General features: G+C 46.4%; 1 protein-coding gene across 1 annotated transcript in view; it reads left to right on the top strand.

The window, feature by feature from the left end:
- LOC134934577 (collagen alpha-1(VII) chain-like) overlaps positions 1-18,208 on the top strand; it is an 817,258-nt gene that overhangs the window by 629,720 nt on the left and 169,330 nt on the right. The window contains exons 89-90 of the mRNA XM_063929986.1: positions 3,103-3,183; positions 14,685-14,738. Of these exons, the coding sequence (XP_063786056.1) occupies positions 3,103-3,183; positions 14,685-14,738 (135 nt within the window). The remainder of the gene's footprint in view (positions 1-3,102; positions 3,184-14,684; positions 14,739-18,208) is intronic.

Raw genomic sequence — 18,208 nt, 5'->3', positions numbered from 1 at the left:
TGATATTCTAAATGCTTTCACATTTGAGCAGTTTCTTTGCTAGTATATTTTGGTAAATAATGCAGCAATTCAGTTACAAAAGTACTTGCAAGTGATAATGGATTATCAATATGGAAATCTTTTTTCCCTCACCTTCATATAATCACACAGTCGTTGTCATCTGAGAATTCATTTAAAGTAGCTCCAATAAGTGCCTCTTATTCATCATCTCACGAAATCATGAACCACCTCCCCCATATTCATATAATGGGTATTTTGTCATAATATGCTAAGTTACTTCCATTACACATTGTACATCCACATAAGCAGAAAACCAAGTTTTCTCAAGTAAACTTTATTACTGTTAGAGCTACTCTGAACACATTTACCAGTGTTAAAAAATAGACTGTAATATAAAATGGGTTGGGTATGTGTGTCCAGCGGTCACAGTACCGACGGCGGGTTCCCGACTGTTACATGGCCGGCGGGGGGGCATGTGCAACGAAGCCACTTGCGGGCTCGGTGGCTCGCTGTGCTCACCACAAGTTCTGTCCCACTCTATGGGTGTCGTAGACACCCACGAGTGGAATAGTCTCTGTTGGTCGGCATGACAACCAGCGGGATTTTGAGTGAGCGAGATGTAGCGGTCGGTATTGTGACCGGCGGTCTCTTGACCGCCAGTCACAAAACCGCATCCCTATAAAACTACCCATAGTGTGTTTTTTATTATGCACAATCTACGTTTTTTATATATTCTATAGTACATGTTTTGTGTTTGTGATATTGTATAGCCTGTAGTTGGTTTAGTAATAAGCACATAGATGAATACTGGGAAAAAGAACGGAGCAGACAATGAGAGATAAGTTGGACATAAGGTGCGACGTAGGAAATGAAGCAGGTGAGACAAAGGGATGTGAATATGTTGACTAGATATACTGTAATAAATAGTAAATATGGTTAAAAAATGTATCTTCTCATATATAATACAAGCATTTTGGACCTGTCAAACAACCGATCGTCATCAAGCAAAATGCGTAAAACATTGGAACTGCATAGGCAAATGTAGCCATTGTGCCTGACATTACCATGCTTTATTTTTCCTATATCTTCCCATCTCTCTCTTCCCAAGTCTCCTGCTCTCTGACCCCTTCTCATATTGCATGTCTCACAACCCCATCTCCCTGTTTTTATCCACTATCTTTCCTCTTTTCCCTGTGGTTTCCCCCCAACCCTCCACTTCCACATTGTAACAGTCAGGGGCGGATTGGGATCGAAAACTAGCACAGGAAATTTATGTAGGAAGCCCTAATGAGGGCAGGATCTGCTGAGCGGGTGGGGTCTATCAAGGGGTGGGATCCCTCCTTTTAGCAGGGACGTGCAGTGAGCTAAATGGCTCAGGAGGCACTGGCTAGCACCAGAGCCAGATTTACTCGCAATATATGAGCCAAAGGGTACATCTGGGCATTATACACAGGTGCAGCATTATAAACTCCTGGAAATTTGGTGAGTTTTGATCAAAGATGTGCGGAAAAGAAAGGCACCTGCCATAGACTTTTTACGCCAGAGTTTTGGCTATAAAAATGATTAAAACAATACAAAGAAGATATTTCAAACATATTCTTTGTATTTTTCATATACTGTTTACAGTCAAAACTCTGGCACAAACGTTAATATGACAGGAAGGGCTCTGCCTCACCTGCCTCACCCCACCACACGTCACTGCCTTATAGGGCCTGATTCTAAATTCCACAACAGCTGTGTGTGGACAAATTGGTCAGATGGGCACACGTATTGTCTATATATTGTACATTATAATCACATAGTACATGCAAGCTGGACAGTGGACACCCCCCTGATACCTACACCTCTCTCTTCTTCTCCACACCAATCTGAGCACTGCACTGCTCTCTTCCTTGCACAGCTGTGATCTCTGTCCCCCCCGCCCCCCCCCCCCCCACACACACACACACCTGCACTCCATCCCACTGATCACTACACCAGTTTCTTCTCCTCTCCCCTGTGATCCCTGCACCCCAGTGATCCCATACTCCATACCAGTAACTAAGACACACAAATGAGACACAGGTGGCCAATATGAAGTCACAACAATCTCCATGTGCGCAAATTGCACAGCACAGCAATTTAAAAGTATTTTAATTAAAAGTGCATTATGCACAAATGACAATGCCACCCTTTTTATTTATTCCATAACACATTGTAAGTATATACATGCTGATAAGCATGTACCCCAATAATAAATGCTGGAGGAAGAGAAATGCTGATGCACACTACTAGCACTAAGAACACTGATAGTACTATCAGTGTTCTTAATGCTAGTAGTATACTTGCCTACCCTCCTGGAACAGTCAGGAGGCTCCTGAATATTGGGTGGTGCTCCCGCCCTTCCAGAAAGGCAGGCACTGCACCAGCATACCGATACAGCCGTCCGCGCCCTACCTCGGCCGCCCACAATAGAGTGCAAGTGGGTGGGCCGAGGAGACCCGATGACGTGATTTGCCGACCAAGTTGCCCCTTCCCAGAGAAGGGGGCAGCCAGGATGGTAAGAATGGCTAATAGTGTGCATCAGCATCTCTCTTCCTCCAGCATAATATTAGAAGCCTCAGCACTATAGCACCTCTTAATATCGTTAGTAATAGGGTGTGCAGTCCAGCTTCCTCCTCTTTCCCAATAATAAATGAACAGAAAGTTCATCTGAATTCCTAAGTGCTCCATGTGACTGACACCCCTCGGTACAGCAAATACTGACATGCAGACTTTCACAGTGCCACAAATACCCACCTACTGGCATGCACAGCAGGCACACAGCAGGGACCAGTCTAGTGACTTACTTTAATCTATGGTGAGAGAGGGGTATATGGACAGATTCTCCTCTGTATACTGTAATACTGTGCCATCCTACCTATCTGCTGTAACGGACAGAATGTACTCCCCCTCCACTCCCTGCTAGGAACCTACACCTCACCCAGCCCCAGGCCTACTAGACTGTACGGGGCGGTATTCAAATGATATATCACGCCCAATCTTCTTTCTAAAGTGATCTCCGTTATCGCGCATATCTCACCAAGTTACAACATTTAATTACCCCGCTCTTTCTACTTCCAGGGCACAGCAGGACTTGATGGGAATAATGGACTTAAGGGATCAAAAGGTGACAGAGGTCTGCAAGGGCAAAAGGGAGATCCGGTAAGATCTACAGTACATTGGACAGGAGTCATGTACTGTACATACAGTATATGAGAAGACATTATTTGTTTTTGTTCATATTAGTGACATATTTACTGTCCTCCATATGTCTGGATTGCAGATGTGTTGTATAGTTATTACAAACAGCATTTCACTGATACTGCTGCCAAGTTCAACATATTAACATGATTACTGATAGAGAATGGATAGTTTTCCTGTTGTTCTCCAATAAAACATTTTTTCTTTATTTTATCTGTTCCAAAAATTGTTTTGACGTGCATGGTGGGTTAACATCTTATTTACACAAATGTGGTATGCTGCTTGGGAAAAGACGTTTCACAAATACGTAGGGAATTCTAAATTTAAGATTTTTGGTTCACTTGGCCAGCTAATTATCTCTCTAGCTGCTGCATTTCCAAATCTGACATGTTCTGTCGTACATCTTGCTTGCTCACTGCATGTCCTCAGAGATTTACAGTAAGCATTCATACAGATCACAAATAATAAAGTACCGTAGGATTGTTTGCTTGTACAACCTCAATTATTTAGTCGGTATTAGAATAAAATAGTTAAGTGGAAACTTTGCCTGACATAGAAGTTGGTCCTGTATTATGGAACATTTTAAAATATTTCCAATTATTTACAGTATATAAGTTCCCATGCTTACTGATAATTACATTGTTTATGCTAATCACGATTTATTAAATGCATTTAAAATATAAACATTTAATCAGCACAGAGCTTTAGACATAAAAATATTTACCAATAGAAACAAATCATGTATTGGTTAAAATATAAGGAGTATATAATTATCTGTGAATTGCCTTGCACATTGATTTATCATGCCTGTAGTGCATTCCATTATGTATGCATTCCATGGCACTCCTTGGTGATTTCTTATCATACAAGTTACCCATAAACACAGTATTTCAGAGTCTAACATCAGATTCACACTGGACCTTACTAATTGTTAGTCAAACATCCTCATTTGTCAAACAGCTGTCATGAGTGAATAAGAAGGGACATACATTGAGAGAAAAGTGATAAGAGAATAAGAAGTGATGCATGACATGAGATAGTAAAAGCATCTGGTTTGTTACATAATACATATAGGGATGTGCGCCAGCCCAAATCTTGGGTTTTGGATTTTTATCTCCTTTGTGTTTTGGATCTGTATTGGTTTTGCCAAAACTGCCCTTGTGGGTTTTGGATGTTTGTTTTTTTTTAAATCCTAAAAACAGCTAAAATCACAGAATTTTGGCCTGTTTTTGTTCCTACAGTATTATTAAATAACACTCATTTCCAGTCATTTCCAGTCATTTTGACCACCTCACAGCTCACAATATTGTTTTCATCCACTTTAGGCCAAAAGGTTGCACCCAGGTAGCTGGATGAGTAACCTAAGCGACAGCAGTGGGTGGCACAAATGTGGCGCTTAAACTTCCAACATGGCACATCTAAGAGTGACACTGCAGTGGCAGACAGGGTGGCAGTTTAATAAACTATGGAAAAAAACAGTCAGCAATTCTCCAAAGAGCACATATTGCAGAGAAAAGAGGTGCAAGATGGAATTGTCCTTGGTCCCTCCCAGCCACCCTTATGTTGTATATATTAAACAGGATATGCACAGTTTAACAAACCAATCATTTCAGCAACAGGGACTGTCACTTGTGACTGAAATATTCGGTTTGTTTGGGCCCTACTAAACAATCTGGCAATGGGCAGTGCACAAACTGGATCTACATAGGCAAGATGTTGTCATCAGCATACGATTACTCATCCCCATCAGTGTGTACATCCTCTTCTTCACACAATATTAATTTGTCCCGCTGGAATCCACTGTATTAGGTGCCTCTTTATTTTGTGTACGTAATTATCGGTAAAGGTATTCCTCGTGGAATTGGTAATTCATTTTGATAAACCTCATCTTTTCCACATTTTGGGTAAGTAACCTCCTACGCCGATCGCCGACTTAAGTAAAGTAAAGCCAGTTTGTGCAAGGGCCTCCAAATTCCCTTTTTTGTCCTGTACACTAGGGTACAGCACAAACAAAAAAATATATATATTTCTCTAACGTCCTAAGTGGATGCTGGGGACTCCGTAAGGACCATGGGGAATAGCGGCTCCGCAGGAGACTGGGCACATCTAAAGAAAGCTTTAGGACTATCTGGTGTGCACTGGCTCCTCCCCCTATGACCCTCCTCCAAGCCTCAGTTAGATCTCTGTGCCTGAACGAGAAGGGTGCACACTAGGGGCTCTCCTGAGCTTCTTAGTGAAAGTTTTAGATTAGGTTTTTTATTTTCAGTGAGACCTGCTGGCAACAGGCTCACTGCATCGAGGGACTAAGGGGAGAAGAAGCGAACTCACCTGCGTGCAGAGTGGATTGGGCTTCTTAGGCTACTGGACATTAGCTCCAGAGGGACGATCACAGGCCCAGCTTGGATGGGTCCCAGAGCCGCGCCGCCGGCCCCCTTACAGAGGCAGAAGAGGTCCGGAAAATCGGCGGCAGAAGACGTCCTGTCTTCAACAAGGTAGCGCACAGCACTGCAGCTGTGCGCCATTGCTCTCAGCACACTTCACACTTCGGTCACTGAGGGTGCAGGGCGCTGGGGGGGGGCGCCCTGAGACGCAATAAAAACACCTTGGATGGCAAAAAAAATGCATCACATATAGCTCCTGGGCTATATGGATGCATTTAACCCCTGCCAGAATCCATAAAAAAGCAGGAGAAAAGTCAGCGAAAAAGGGGCGGAGCCTATCTCCTCAGCACACTGGCGCCATTTTCCCTCACAGCTCCGTTGGAGGGAAGCTCCCTGTCTCTCCCCTGCAGTCACTACACTACAGAAAGGGTTAAAAAAAAGAGAGGGGGGCACTAATTAGGCGCAGTATTAACTATACAGCAGCTATAAGGGGAAAAACACTTATATAAGGTTATCCCTGTATATATATAGCGCTCTGGTGTGTGCTGGCAAACTCTCCCTCTGTCTCCCCAAAGGGCTAGTGGGGTCCTGTCCTCTATCAGAGCATTCCCTGTGTGTGTGCTGTATGTCGGTAATTTTGTGTCGACATGTATGAGGAGAAAAATGATGTGGAGACGGAGCAGATTGCCTGTAATAGTGATGTCACCCCCTAGGGGGTCGACACCTGAGTGGATGAACTGTTGGAAGGAATTACGTGACAGTGTCAGCTCTGTATAAAAGACAGTGGTTGACATGAGACAGCCGGCTACTCAGCTTGTGCCTGTCCAGACGTCTCATAGGCCGTCAGGGGCTCTAAAGCGCCCGTTACCTCAGATGGCAGATATAGACGCCGACACGGATACTGACTCCAGTGTCGACGGTGAAGAGACGAATGTGACTTCCAGTAGGGCCACACGTTACATGATTGAGGCAATGAAAAATGTTTTACACATTTCTGATAATACGAGTACCACCAAAAAAAAAAGGGGTATTATGTTCGGTGAGGAAAAACTACCTGTAGTTTTCCTGAATCTGAGAAATTAAATGAGGTGTGTGATGATGCGTGGGTTTCCCCCGATAACAACGGATAATTTCTAAAATGTTATTGGCATTATATCCTTTCCCGCCAGAGGTTAGGGTGCGTTGGGAAACACCCCCTAGGGGGGATAAAGCGCTCACACGCTTGTAAGGGCTCTACCTTCGCCTGAGATGGCCGCCCTTAAGGATCCTGCTGATAGAAAGCAGGAGGGTATCCTAAAAGGTATTTACACACATACTGGTGTTATACTGCGACCAGCAATCGCCTCAGCCTGGATGTGCAGTGCTGGGTTGGCGTGGTCGGATTCCCTGACGGAAAATATTGATACCCTAGATAGGGACAGTATATTTTTGCCTATAGAGCATTTAAAAGATGCATTTTTATATATGCGTGATGTACAGCGGAATATTTGCCGACTGGCATCAAGTCTAAGCGCGTTGTCCATTTCTACCAGTAGAGGGTTATGGACACGTCAGTGGTCAGGTGATGCGTATTCCAAACGGCATTTGGAAGTATTGCTTTATTAAGGGAGGAGTTATTTGGGGTCGGTCTTTCAGACCTGGTGGCCACGGCAACAGCTGGGAATTCCACGTTTGTACCCCAGGTCGCCTCTCAACATGAGAAGACGCCGTATTATCAGGCGCAGTCTTTTCGTGGACAAGCGGGCAAAAGGTTCCTCATTTCTGCCCCGTGACAGAGGGAGAGGAAAAAGGCTGCAGAAATCAGCCAGTTCCCAGGAACAGAAACCCTCTCCCGCCTCTGCCAAGCCCTCAGTATACGCTGGGGCTTTACAAGCAGAATCAGGCACGGTGGGGGGCCCGTCTCAATGAATTTCAGCGCGCAGTGGGCTCACTCGCAAGTAGACCCCTGGATCCTTCAGGTGATATCTCAGGGGTACAAATTAGAATTCGAGACGTCTCCCCCTCGCCGTTTCCTAAAGTCGGCTTTACCGATGTCTCCTTCTGACAGGGAGACAGTTTTGGAAGCCATTCACAAGCTGTATTCCCAGCAGGTGATAATCAAGATACCCCTCCTGCAACAGGGAACGGGGTATTATTCCACACTGTTGTGGTACCGAAGCCGGACGGCTCGGTGAGACCGATTCTAAATCTAAAATCTTTGAACACTTACGTACAGAGGTTCAAATTCAAGATTGAGTCACTCAGAGCAGTGATTGCGAACCTGGAAGAAGGGGACTACATGATGTCTCGGGACATCAAGGATGCTTACCTTCATGTCAAAATGTACCCTTCTCACCAAGGGTACCTCAGGTTTATGGTACAGAACTGTCACTATCAGTTCAGACGCTGCCGTATGGATGGTACACGGCACCCCGGGTCTTTACCAAGGTAATGGCCGAAATGATGATATTCCTTCGAAGGAAGTGAATTTTAGTTATCCCTTCCTTGGACAATTCCCTGATAAGGGTAAGATCCAGGAAACAGTTGGAGGTCGGTGTAGCACTATCTCAGGTAGTGTTGCGGCAGCACGATTGGATTCTCAATATTCCAAAATCGCACCTGGTTCCGACGACGTGTCTTCTGTTCCTAGGGATGATGCTGGACACAGTCCAGAAAAAGGTGTTTCTCCCGGAGGAGAAAGCCAGGGAGTTATCCGAGCTAGTCTGGAACCTCCTAAAACCGAGCCAAGTCTCAGTGCATCAATGCACAAGGGTTCTGGGTAAAATGGTGGCTTCCTACGAAGCAATCCCATTCGGCAGATTCCACGCAAGAACTTTCCAGTGGGACCTGCTGGACAAATGGTCCGGATCGCATCTTCAGATGCATCAGCGGATAACCCTGTCACCAAGGACAAGGGTGTCCCTCCTGTGGTGGTTGCAGAGTGCTCATCTTCTAGAGGGCCGCAGATTAGGCATTCAGGACTGGGTCCTGGTGACCACGGATGCCAGCCTGCGAGGCTGGGGAGCAGTCACACAGGGAAGGAATATCCAGGGCTTATGGTCAAGCCTGGAGACATCACTTCACATAAATATCCTGAAGCTAAGGGACATTTACAATGCTCTAAGCTTAGCAAGACCTCTGCTTCAAGGTCAGCCGGTGTTGATCCAGTCGGACAACATCACGGCAGTCACCCACGTAAACAGACAGGGTGGCACAAGAAGCAGGAGGGCAATGGCAGAAGCTGCAAGGATTCTTCGCTGGGCGGAAAATCATGTGATAGCACTGTCAGCAGTATTCATTCCGGGAGTGGACAACTGGGAAGCAGACTTCCTCAGCACGACCTCCACCCGGGAGAGTGGGGACTTCACCCAGAAGTCTTCCACATGATTAAAAACTCGACAGGTATTGCGCCAGGTCCAGGGACCCTCAGGCAATAGCTGTAGACGCTCTGGTAACACAGTGGGTGTGCCAGTCAGTGTATGTGTTCCCTCCTCTGCCTCTCATACCCAAGGTACTGAGATTGATAAAATGGAGAGGAGTAAGCACTATATTCGTGGTTCCGGATTGGCCAAGAAGGACTTGGTAACCGGAACTTCAAGAGATGCTCACGGAGGATCCGTGGCCTCTACCTCTAAGAAGGGACCTGCTCCAGCAAGGACCCTGTCTGTTCCAAGACTTACCGCGGCTGCGTTTGACGGCATGGCGGTTGAACGCCGGATCCTGAAGGAAAAAAGGCATTCCGGATGAAGTCATCCCTATCCTGATCAAAGCCAGGAAGGATGTAACCGCAAAAACATTATCACCGCAATTGGCGTAAATATGTTGCGTGGTGCGAGGCCAGTAAGGCCCGACGGAGGAAATTCAACTGGGTCGATTCCTACATTTCCTGCAAACAGGAGTGTCTATGGGCCTGAAATTGGGGTCCATTAAGGTTCAAATTTCGGCCCTGTCAATTTTCTTCCAAAAAGAACTAGCTTCAGTCCCTGAAGTTCAGACGTTGTAAAAGGGGTACTGCATATACAGCCTCCTTTTGTGCCTCCAGTGGCACTTTGGGATCTCAATGTAGTTTTGGGTTCCAAAAGTCACATTGGTTTGAACCACTTAAATCTGTGGAGTTAAAATATCTCACATGGAAAGTGGTCATGCTGTTGGCCCTGGCCTGGGCCAGGCGCGTGTCAGAATTGGCGGCTTTATCCTGAAAAAGCCCTTATCTGATTTTCCATTCGGACAGGGCGGAATTGAGGACTCGTCCTCAGTTTCTCCCCAAGGTGGTTTCAGCGTCTCACCTGAACCAACCTATTGGTGGTGCCTGCGGCTACTAGGGACTTGGAGGCCTCCAAGTTGCTAGACGTTGTCAGTGCCCTGAAAATATATGTTTCCAGGACGGCTGGAGTCAGGAAATCTGACTCGCTGTTTATCCTGTGTGCACCCAACAAGCTGGGTGCTCCTGCTTCTAAGCAGACTATTGCTCGTTGGATTTGTAGTACAATTCAGCTTGCACATTCTGTGGCAGGCCTGCCACAGCCAAAAATCTGTAAATGCCCACTCCACAAGGAAGGTGGGCTCATCTTGGGCGGCTGCCCGAGGGGTCTCGGCTTTACAACTTTGCCGAGCAGCTACTTGGTCAGGAGCAAATACGTTTGTAAAATTCTACAAAATTGATATCCTGGCTGAGGAGGACCTGGAGTTCTCTCATTTGGTGCTGCAGAGTCATCCGCACTCTCCCGCCCGTTTGGGAGCTTTGGTATAATCCCCATGGTCCTTACGGAGTCCCCAGCATCCACTTAGGACGTTAGAGAAAATAAGAATTTACTTACCGATAATTCTATTTCTCATAGTCCGTAGTGGATGCTGGGCGCCCATCCCAAGTGCGGATTGTCTGCAATACTTGTACATAGTTATTGTTACAAAAATCGGGTTATTATTGTTGTGAGCCATCTTTCAGAGGCTCCTCTGTTATCATGCTGTTAACTGGGTTCAGATCACAGGTTATACGGTGTGATTGGTGTGGCTGGTATGAGTCTTACCCGGGATTCAAAATCCTTCCTTATTGTGTACGCTCGTCCGGGCACAGTATCCTAACTGAGGCTTGGAGGAGGGTCATAGGGGGAGGAGCCAGTGCACACCAGATAGTCCTAAAGCTTTCTTTAGATGTGCCCAGTCTCCTGCGGAGCCGCTATTCCCCATGGTCCTTACGGAGTCCCCAGCATCCACTACGGACTATGAGAAATAGAATTATCGGTAAGTAAATTCTTATTTTTTTATAATTATATTTTAGGCTTTTTAGCTTTTATTATTTTAATTTTCCACTGGGGTGGAGCCATTGGATGGATGATAAGGTCACCCCTAAGTGGACAGAGCACCCATTTTCAGATACAACAAACGACAGACAGAGCACCCCTGGACTGATAGGACAGTACAGATAGGATGTACACACAGTATACTAGGTTTTTAATTAACACTGAGACAGAGCCCCTGGATGTATGGACAGATCACCCCTAGGTGGACAGAGCACCCCTTGTCAGATACAGCAAATGATAGACCGAGCACCCCTGAACTGATACTGATAGGACAGTACAGATAGGATGTACACACGGTATACTGGGTTTTTAATTAACACTGGGGCAGAACCCCTGGATGTAAGGACAAATCACCCCTATGTGGACAGAGCAACCTTTGTCAGATACAGCAGAGGACAGACAGAGCACCCCTGGACTGATACACCAGCACCACAGCAGCCACCAGCCCAACGCCACACAACCCAGCACTGAGACGGACACGTCCGTTCAGTACACTCTCCACAGCCAGAGTGAAATTGGAGCAGATCACTGGGATCTTTATAGAATCCAAAACCCTGTGAGAATAGGATACCAAAGATTAGGTGGGTCCGGTTCTCGAGCCCCTTAAGTATCACCCAGCCCCTTGCTGGTCACCACAGGTTCTATTCCCACTCTATGGGTGTCGTGGACACCCACGAGTGGGAATAGTCCCTGCTAGTCAGCATGCAGACTGTCGGGATTCTCAGAGGGAGGGATGTAGGGGGTGGTGTTGTGAGTGACTGGTGGTTTCCTGACCTCCGGTCACATAACTACATCCCCTCCAATTCCAAATGTTGATACATATTCCCCATAAGTACAAAACTCATGAGCGGAACATGATTTGAAGTAATTCTGCCATTTCATATTTCAGTCTTTACCACAGCATGTTTTAAAGCTCAGTTTAAAAAAAAAAAAAAGTAACTTACACTACATGTCAGATATAAATGCTGATCTGTGCAATACATTGTACATTGTATAACTATTCCGAAATGATTCCATCTCTTGGCCAGTGAATTATTTAAAAGGTAAAACTCCCAAAATGACCAGTAGGACATTGTGAGCCTGTGTCTGAGTTGGACAGATCTCTTAGCATGGACACAAATGACAAGGTTTAGCATATACAGCGCATGCACATAAGCGAATTGCCACATTTATACGTACAGTATGTACATTTTATTCCAAGTCAGGCACAACTTGACCTGATCTGTCTTTCTATGAAATATAGCTCTTTGGTGCATGAACTGGACGCGCCACTGCAATCACATGTAACCACCCTGACTTGTAGGAGTGTCATGGGTGTGTATCAAAGGCTCTATGTGAGTCATGTGCACAGGGAAGGAAAGTCTGTTTCTGACAGATCCCTTATACCTTGCATGGGGCTGGTGCAAGTGCCCATTACTATGGATGACTGTTGCGGTGTCTAGCATAACACCAATAGGCGGTATGAGTTTCTTCTTGCACAGCCAACATTAGCGTGAGGTAGGAAGTAAAAAGGTTTTTAGCTAATTCATGAAACTATGCAGCTGCTTTCATGTCCACAGAGAGATTGTTTACCTGACCTGTTTCCATGCCAACCATAGACTATTCTCAGCGATGGACCTCTGAGGTGACTTCGAATATTCATGTGTTATCCCCCTATAAATAAGGTTTTACTTGAAAAAAAGAAAGAGAAGAAAAATATGTAGCAATACACAGATGAAGATAGACAGTGGCTAAGACCCACAACTACAGACGCAAACTTCACAAGAATGTCTCCTCTCTTTTCACCTTCATATTTTTCAGGCTAGATGCAGCACTGTCAGTACTGGAGCGCCACCTCCTTTACACTCCTGCTATTGCAGCATTGTCAGCATTAGAGTGCCACCTCCTGTACACCTCTGCTGCTGCAGCGCTGTCAGCACTAGTGTGCCACCTCCAGTACACCTCTGCTGCTGCAGCACTGTCAGCACTAGAGCGCCACCTTCTATACACCTCTGCTGCTGCAGCGCTGTCAGCACTAGTGTGCCACCTCCTGTACACCTCTGCTGTTTCAGCACTGTCAGCACTAGAGTGCCACCTTCTATACACCTCTACTGTTGCAGAGCTGTCAGCACTAGTGCGCCATCTCCTGTACACCTCTGCTCAGGGGCGTGACGTGCGATGAGGTGAGGCGGTGGGGTGCCCCCTCCTCTCCAGCAGCTAGTAGACTCTGGCATAATGCCAGAGGCTACTGCACATGCGCAGTTCTCCGGGAACATGGCGCCTACGCCTTGTTCCCGGGGACATCTCCAGTGCGCATGCGCAAAACACTTGGAAATGGCTGCGGCAAACATTTTCCAAGTGATTTGTGCCTGCACTGCAGGGCTGCCGCCGTGGGACTCCGGAGGGGTAAATATATATGGGTGCAGTGTGTATCCCTGTGCACCACACACACACTGCACCCATTATAGAAACGCCTCTGCTGTTGATTCCCCAATCTTTTTAATATAAAGATAATGGGGGTTATTCAGTTTTTGCTAAATTATCAAAAACTTCTAAGGATCAAATTGCATGCTGGGGGCCGCCCATCACAGGGCAAGACCGACCAGCCTGTATGGCGCCGCCCCACCATACGATCACAATTCAATTGTGATCACATTGCAGGCATTGAAATAGAGGACGCCGCCATTTTTCCGATTGTAGGAAACACAGGCGATGTCATCGGGCCACCCCTAAAATGGCCATGACAAGCCTGCATTTCCTGCTTCACTCCCCCCCAATGCTGCCTCGCCGCCCCTGAATGCCCGCCGCCTGTCACTCATCATGCGACAGCATTAAGATTGGTCATGCACGTGCACTGTGGCCGCTGCACGTGCACAGATGGCAAAAATTGTCTATTTGCAATATTTGCTCGTCTTCATCCATCTCTGAATAGCCCCCAATGTATTTTGTCCATTTTCCTTGAGTCTGAGTGTCTGTTATTTGTAAACCATATGGCCAGTATAAGTGTGTGCATTGTATTGTCAAGGTTCAGATCAGGTTTCAGACATTCACACACAAAAACAAGTCAGGTGCCAGATGTTTAATATAATATAATTTATAGGAATAGTACAGGTCAATTAAAGCAGGTGTTCCTGAGTGTGTTTTTAAATAGGCTACACACATGTGACAAACATGCAATTTATGATCCCAGTCACATGTGTAATCTTTTCATTTATAAATATGGACATTCAGTATAAATGTACCAGGAAAGCAGTGTAGCCAGACGGGTGGTCTTCAGTATGCCGGCTGTCGGGATCCCGGCGCACAGTATACCGGCGCCGGGATCCCGACAGCCGGCATACCGACACTTATTCTCCCTCGTGGGGGTCCACGACCCCCTGGAGGGAGAATAAAAGTGTGGCGCGCGTAGCGTGGCGAGCGCAGCGAGCCCGCAAGGCGCTCATTTGCGCTCGCCACACTGTCGGTAAGCCGGCGGTCGGGCTCCCGGCGCCGGTATGCTGGGCGCCGGGAGCCCGACCGCCGGCATATCGTAGTGAACCCTAGCCAGACAGGCTGCTTTATATTTATGTTTAGTTATCTGCCATACAGTGAGGTTTTTGTTTTTATATTGGACTCATGTGGTACTCAATTGACATTCTGAAAAATGTCAGGTCCACCATTTTCTACTTTTGTATTGGGCTCTTCAGGTGTATATTATGTACAATAGTCTTTAATGATATAAGGGATATGAGTAGAATGACATACTGTAATGTTAAGATACTATTTCAGTACAGTTGTAGGATCAACTAATTTGTGCTTTCCAAATTGTCCTATTTTAATATAGGGAGAAAAGGGTGATTCTGGATTAATAGGTGACATTGGCCGAAAAGGAGAAAAGGTATATTTTATCTGTGCAAAAACACAATATTATTTTTGTTGTTATTCTTATCCTTTACTATCTACATGTTAAGGGGAGCATAATACAAACAAATTACATATATTCAGGCCTGGCAACAGAAATCTTGGGGCCTGGCAGATTCATGTGATTGGAGTCCCCAGCTTCATCCCAGCCTGTGTCTCACCAGCCTCATCCCCCCTGTGTTTCTCCGCCTCACCCCTCCCCCACCACCTATGTCTCTCAGCCTCAAGCAGGGGTATATTAAGAGAGGAGGGGGCCTGTGTGCAGTATTCTTCCGGGCCCCCTTCTCTCTAGCAGGCAGTGGCAGTAACTCTGAGCACAAGATGGTGCACAGGTCTCCATTTCCCTGGCGATTTTCCCTACTGTGCATGCGCAGATACGCCATTGGCCTAAACCTCCTCTGTCTCCCTAGCATCATCCCCCCATGTCTCTTTAGTACATCCATCTGTGCATCTCCACCCCATCTCCCTCTGTCTCTCCAGCACATCTCCCACTGTCTATTGGCCCCATCCCACTCTGTCTCCTCAGCCCAGTTCCTTTAGCACCATCCAATCGCGTGTCTCTTCATCTCTAACCCACTCCTTGTGTCTCTCTACCCCTCCCCCCTCTCACTCTACAGCACACACTTACCTTTTGCTGCCTGCACCACTTTGCTACTCCTCTACCATCCAACAATGCAATGTCATAACTTTATTGCTTTGGCTGCCGGGGCTACCAGCAACCTGACTGGTCATGAATTGGATTTCTGCAATCTTGGGGCCCTGTACAAGTGTCCCCCTTGTACTCCCTGTCATTAGACCTACATACAATGCCAAGAAATAGAAGGTAAGGTTGACACTACTGAAATGAGTCTGATATCGAAGAGAACCTAGTGCCCAGAGTCTATTGCTCTGCCAGCTAGAGAGGAGGGGGCCGGATGGAGACTACACAAGGGCCGCCTCCTCTCTTGATGCGCCCCTGCATTAGAGACTCTGGGCCTGATTCAGAGTTGTACACAATGCTGATATTTGCGCAGATGAGTGATTATTTGCAACTGCGCATGTGCAAAATATTCTTAAAACTCATATGGAGCATGTCTTTCCCTGAGTGTATGCACAAAGGTGCTGCTGTTACCATCAGAGATGGTAAGGCAAAGCAGTGGGTGTTCCTCTGCGGTATATGAGAGGGGACCTGAAGGGAGCCCAAAAAAAGGCTGTCTCTTGGGCTTATAATCGGAGTGTTATGGGGGGTGGTCTTCAGTATGCCGACTGACGGGATCCCGGCGCACAGTATACCGGCGCCGGGATCCCGACAGCCGGCATACAGACACTATTCTCCCTCGTGGGGGTCCACGACCCCCCTGGAGGGAGAATAAAATAGCGTGGCGCGCGTAGCGCGCCACCGTGCCCGTAGCATGGCGAGCGTAGCATGGCAAGCGCAGCGAGCCCACAAGGGGCTCATTTGCGCTCGCCACACTGTCGGTAAGCCAGCGGTCGGGCTCCCAGCGCCGGTATGCTGGTCGCCGGGAGCCCGACCGCCGGCATACCATAGTGAACCCGTTACGGGGGTGTCATTGCAAGTGGCCTGCATTCTCAGACGCAGAGCCTTTGCCACAGAGGCCATGTTCAGACAAAGATGCTGCACCTGCCGTTGGCGCTGGACATCATGGTGTGCTGACATTAGGTATGTTTTACCACTGTCGGTGCTACTGTATGTCTTGGCACTGAAAGTGGGTGTCTCAGGGCTTTCTCATTCTGTGCATGCTAGTACATAAGGGCAAGGCTTAAACCAGCATTTGCACATTATCGCAGCTGCAAATCCGGTACCAGGTATTAGAGCGGATGCAGCAGACTTACTCTCTGAACCAGACCCTTTGTCCTGAGGCAGCTGTACAAAGATCCAATGCCTCCTGCTTTCATGTACCAGATTATTGTTCCAACGGAACTTTATCTAGCTCCTGTAATATATGAACTAATTGCAGTACTGACTACTTGTGTGTCTGGCATTTTGCTTAGCATTTGACTGATTTGAACTCTGCCTGCCCTGACTACAATACTGCTAGAACATGACAATTTTTCAGCTTGTACCCTATTGTGGCCTACAGGTCTCTTTAGGCTTAATGATCCCGCCTTCCGACTGATATTGTATTCCTGCTCCACTGTGCTTGCCTGATCTCCTCATATGAACTGCTAAACCTTTTAAATCTGATGGAGGTGAACTGCAGTTACACACATCAGTGTATACTGATAATGTGTCTAATGATATTATGCAGCCCGAGAGTGAATGCTATAGTGGCATTGGCATTTCTATCATGGGTGCAATGTGTGCGGTGCACCCATGCTGTTGTAATACTCACCTTTCCGGAGTCCCGAGACAGGCGCTGCAGCCGCTGTAGCCACAACAGCTCTGGCAAATATCATACCCAAAACGGCCTCCGCACATGCGTAATACGAAATTTGTCTTTGGACCATGGCAGGCGCCATGTTTCCGGAAACCTGCGCATGCGCAGTAGACTCCGGCCCAATGCTGGAGCCTATGTGGCACTGTGGAGAGGAGGGGGTCCACCCGGAGTCTGCACACAGGCCCCTTCCTCTCTTAAAATGCTCCTGTATATTGGAAATGTTTGAACGATAAATGATGTATTTTTATTACAAGTTCACAAGCAAATAACATGTTTCTGTAGCTGAAAAAGCTATTTATACATGTAGGGTGAAATAGCACTGTGAGAGGGTGTTGCTATGGCAGACATGTTCTCTTATAAGTTATAGGCTCATATTGTATTGCACAGTGTTAGTGGAAACCAAACTTTTAAAATAAATAGAAATATATCTTAAATTCCAAAATATGAACGCAGCCACTAACATTAATAGTGCACACTAAACAAAAGCCTAATTGCAATGTAGAGTTATTACCACACCAACCATTACCAAGGTAACTATGGGGTCTGTGTACAGTAGGACATGTACTAAGCAGTGATAAAAGTGGAGAAGTGAGCCAGTGGAGAAGTTGTCCATGGCAACCAATCAGGTGCTCTGTATACTTTTTTAGTATGCAAACTATAAATGTTACGTCAATGCTGATTGGTTGCCATGGGCAACTTCTCCACTGGCTTACTTCACTTTTATCACTGCTTAGTACATCTCTCCCAAGCTTGGAAAGAGACAAAGTGGACGGAGATAAAGTACCAGCCAATCGGCTCCTGTCATTTTCCAAACGCAGCCTTTAATGTTAGCAGCTGATTGGCTGGAACATCATCTCCACCCACTTTATTTCTCAAAGGTCTATTCATGAAGCAGTGAAAAGAATGGAGAAAAGGACCAGTGGAGAAGTTGCCCATAGCAACCAATCAGCTTTGAAGGAAGCCTTTATCATGTACATTCTATAAAATGTAAGGGAGATGCTGATTGGTTGCCATGGTCAACTTCTCCACTGGTCTGTGTCTCTACTCTTTTCACGGCTTCATGAATAGA

This window comes from Pseudophryne corroboree, chromosome 6, assembly GCF_028390025.1.
Source record: "Pseudophryne corroboree isolate aPseCor3 chromosome 6, aPseCor3.hap2, whole genome shotgun sequence".
In the NCBI taxonomy this organism is placed as follows: Eukaryota; Metazoa; Chordata; class Amphibia; order Anura; family Myobatrachidae; genus Pseudophryne; species Pseudophryne corroboree.
Note: the sequence above shows the minus strand (reverse complement) of the source record. Positions and strands in the feature narration are given on the sequence as shown.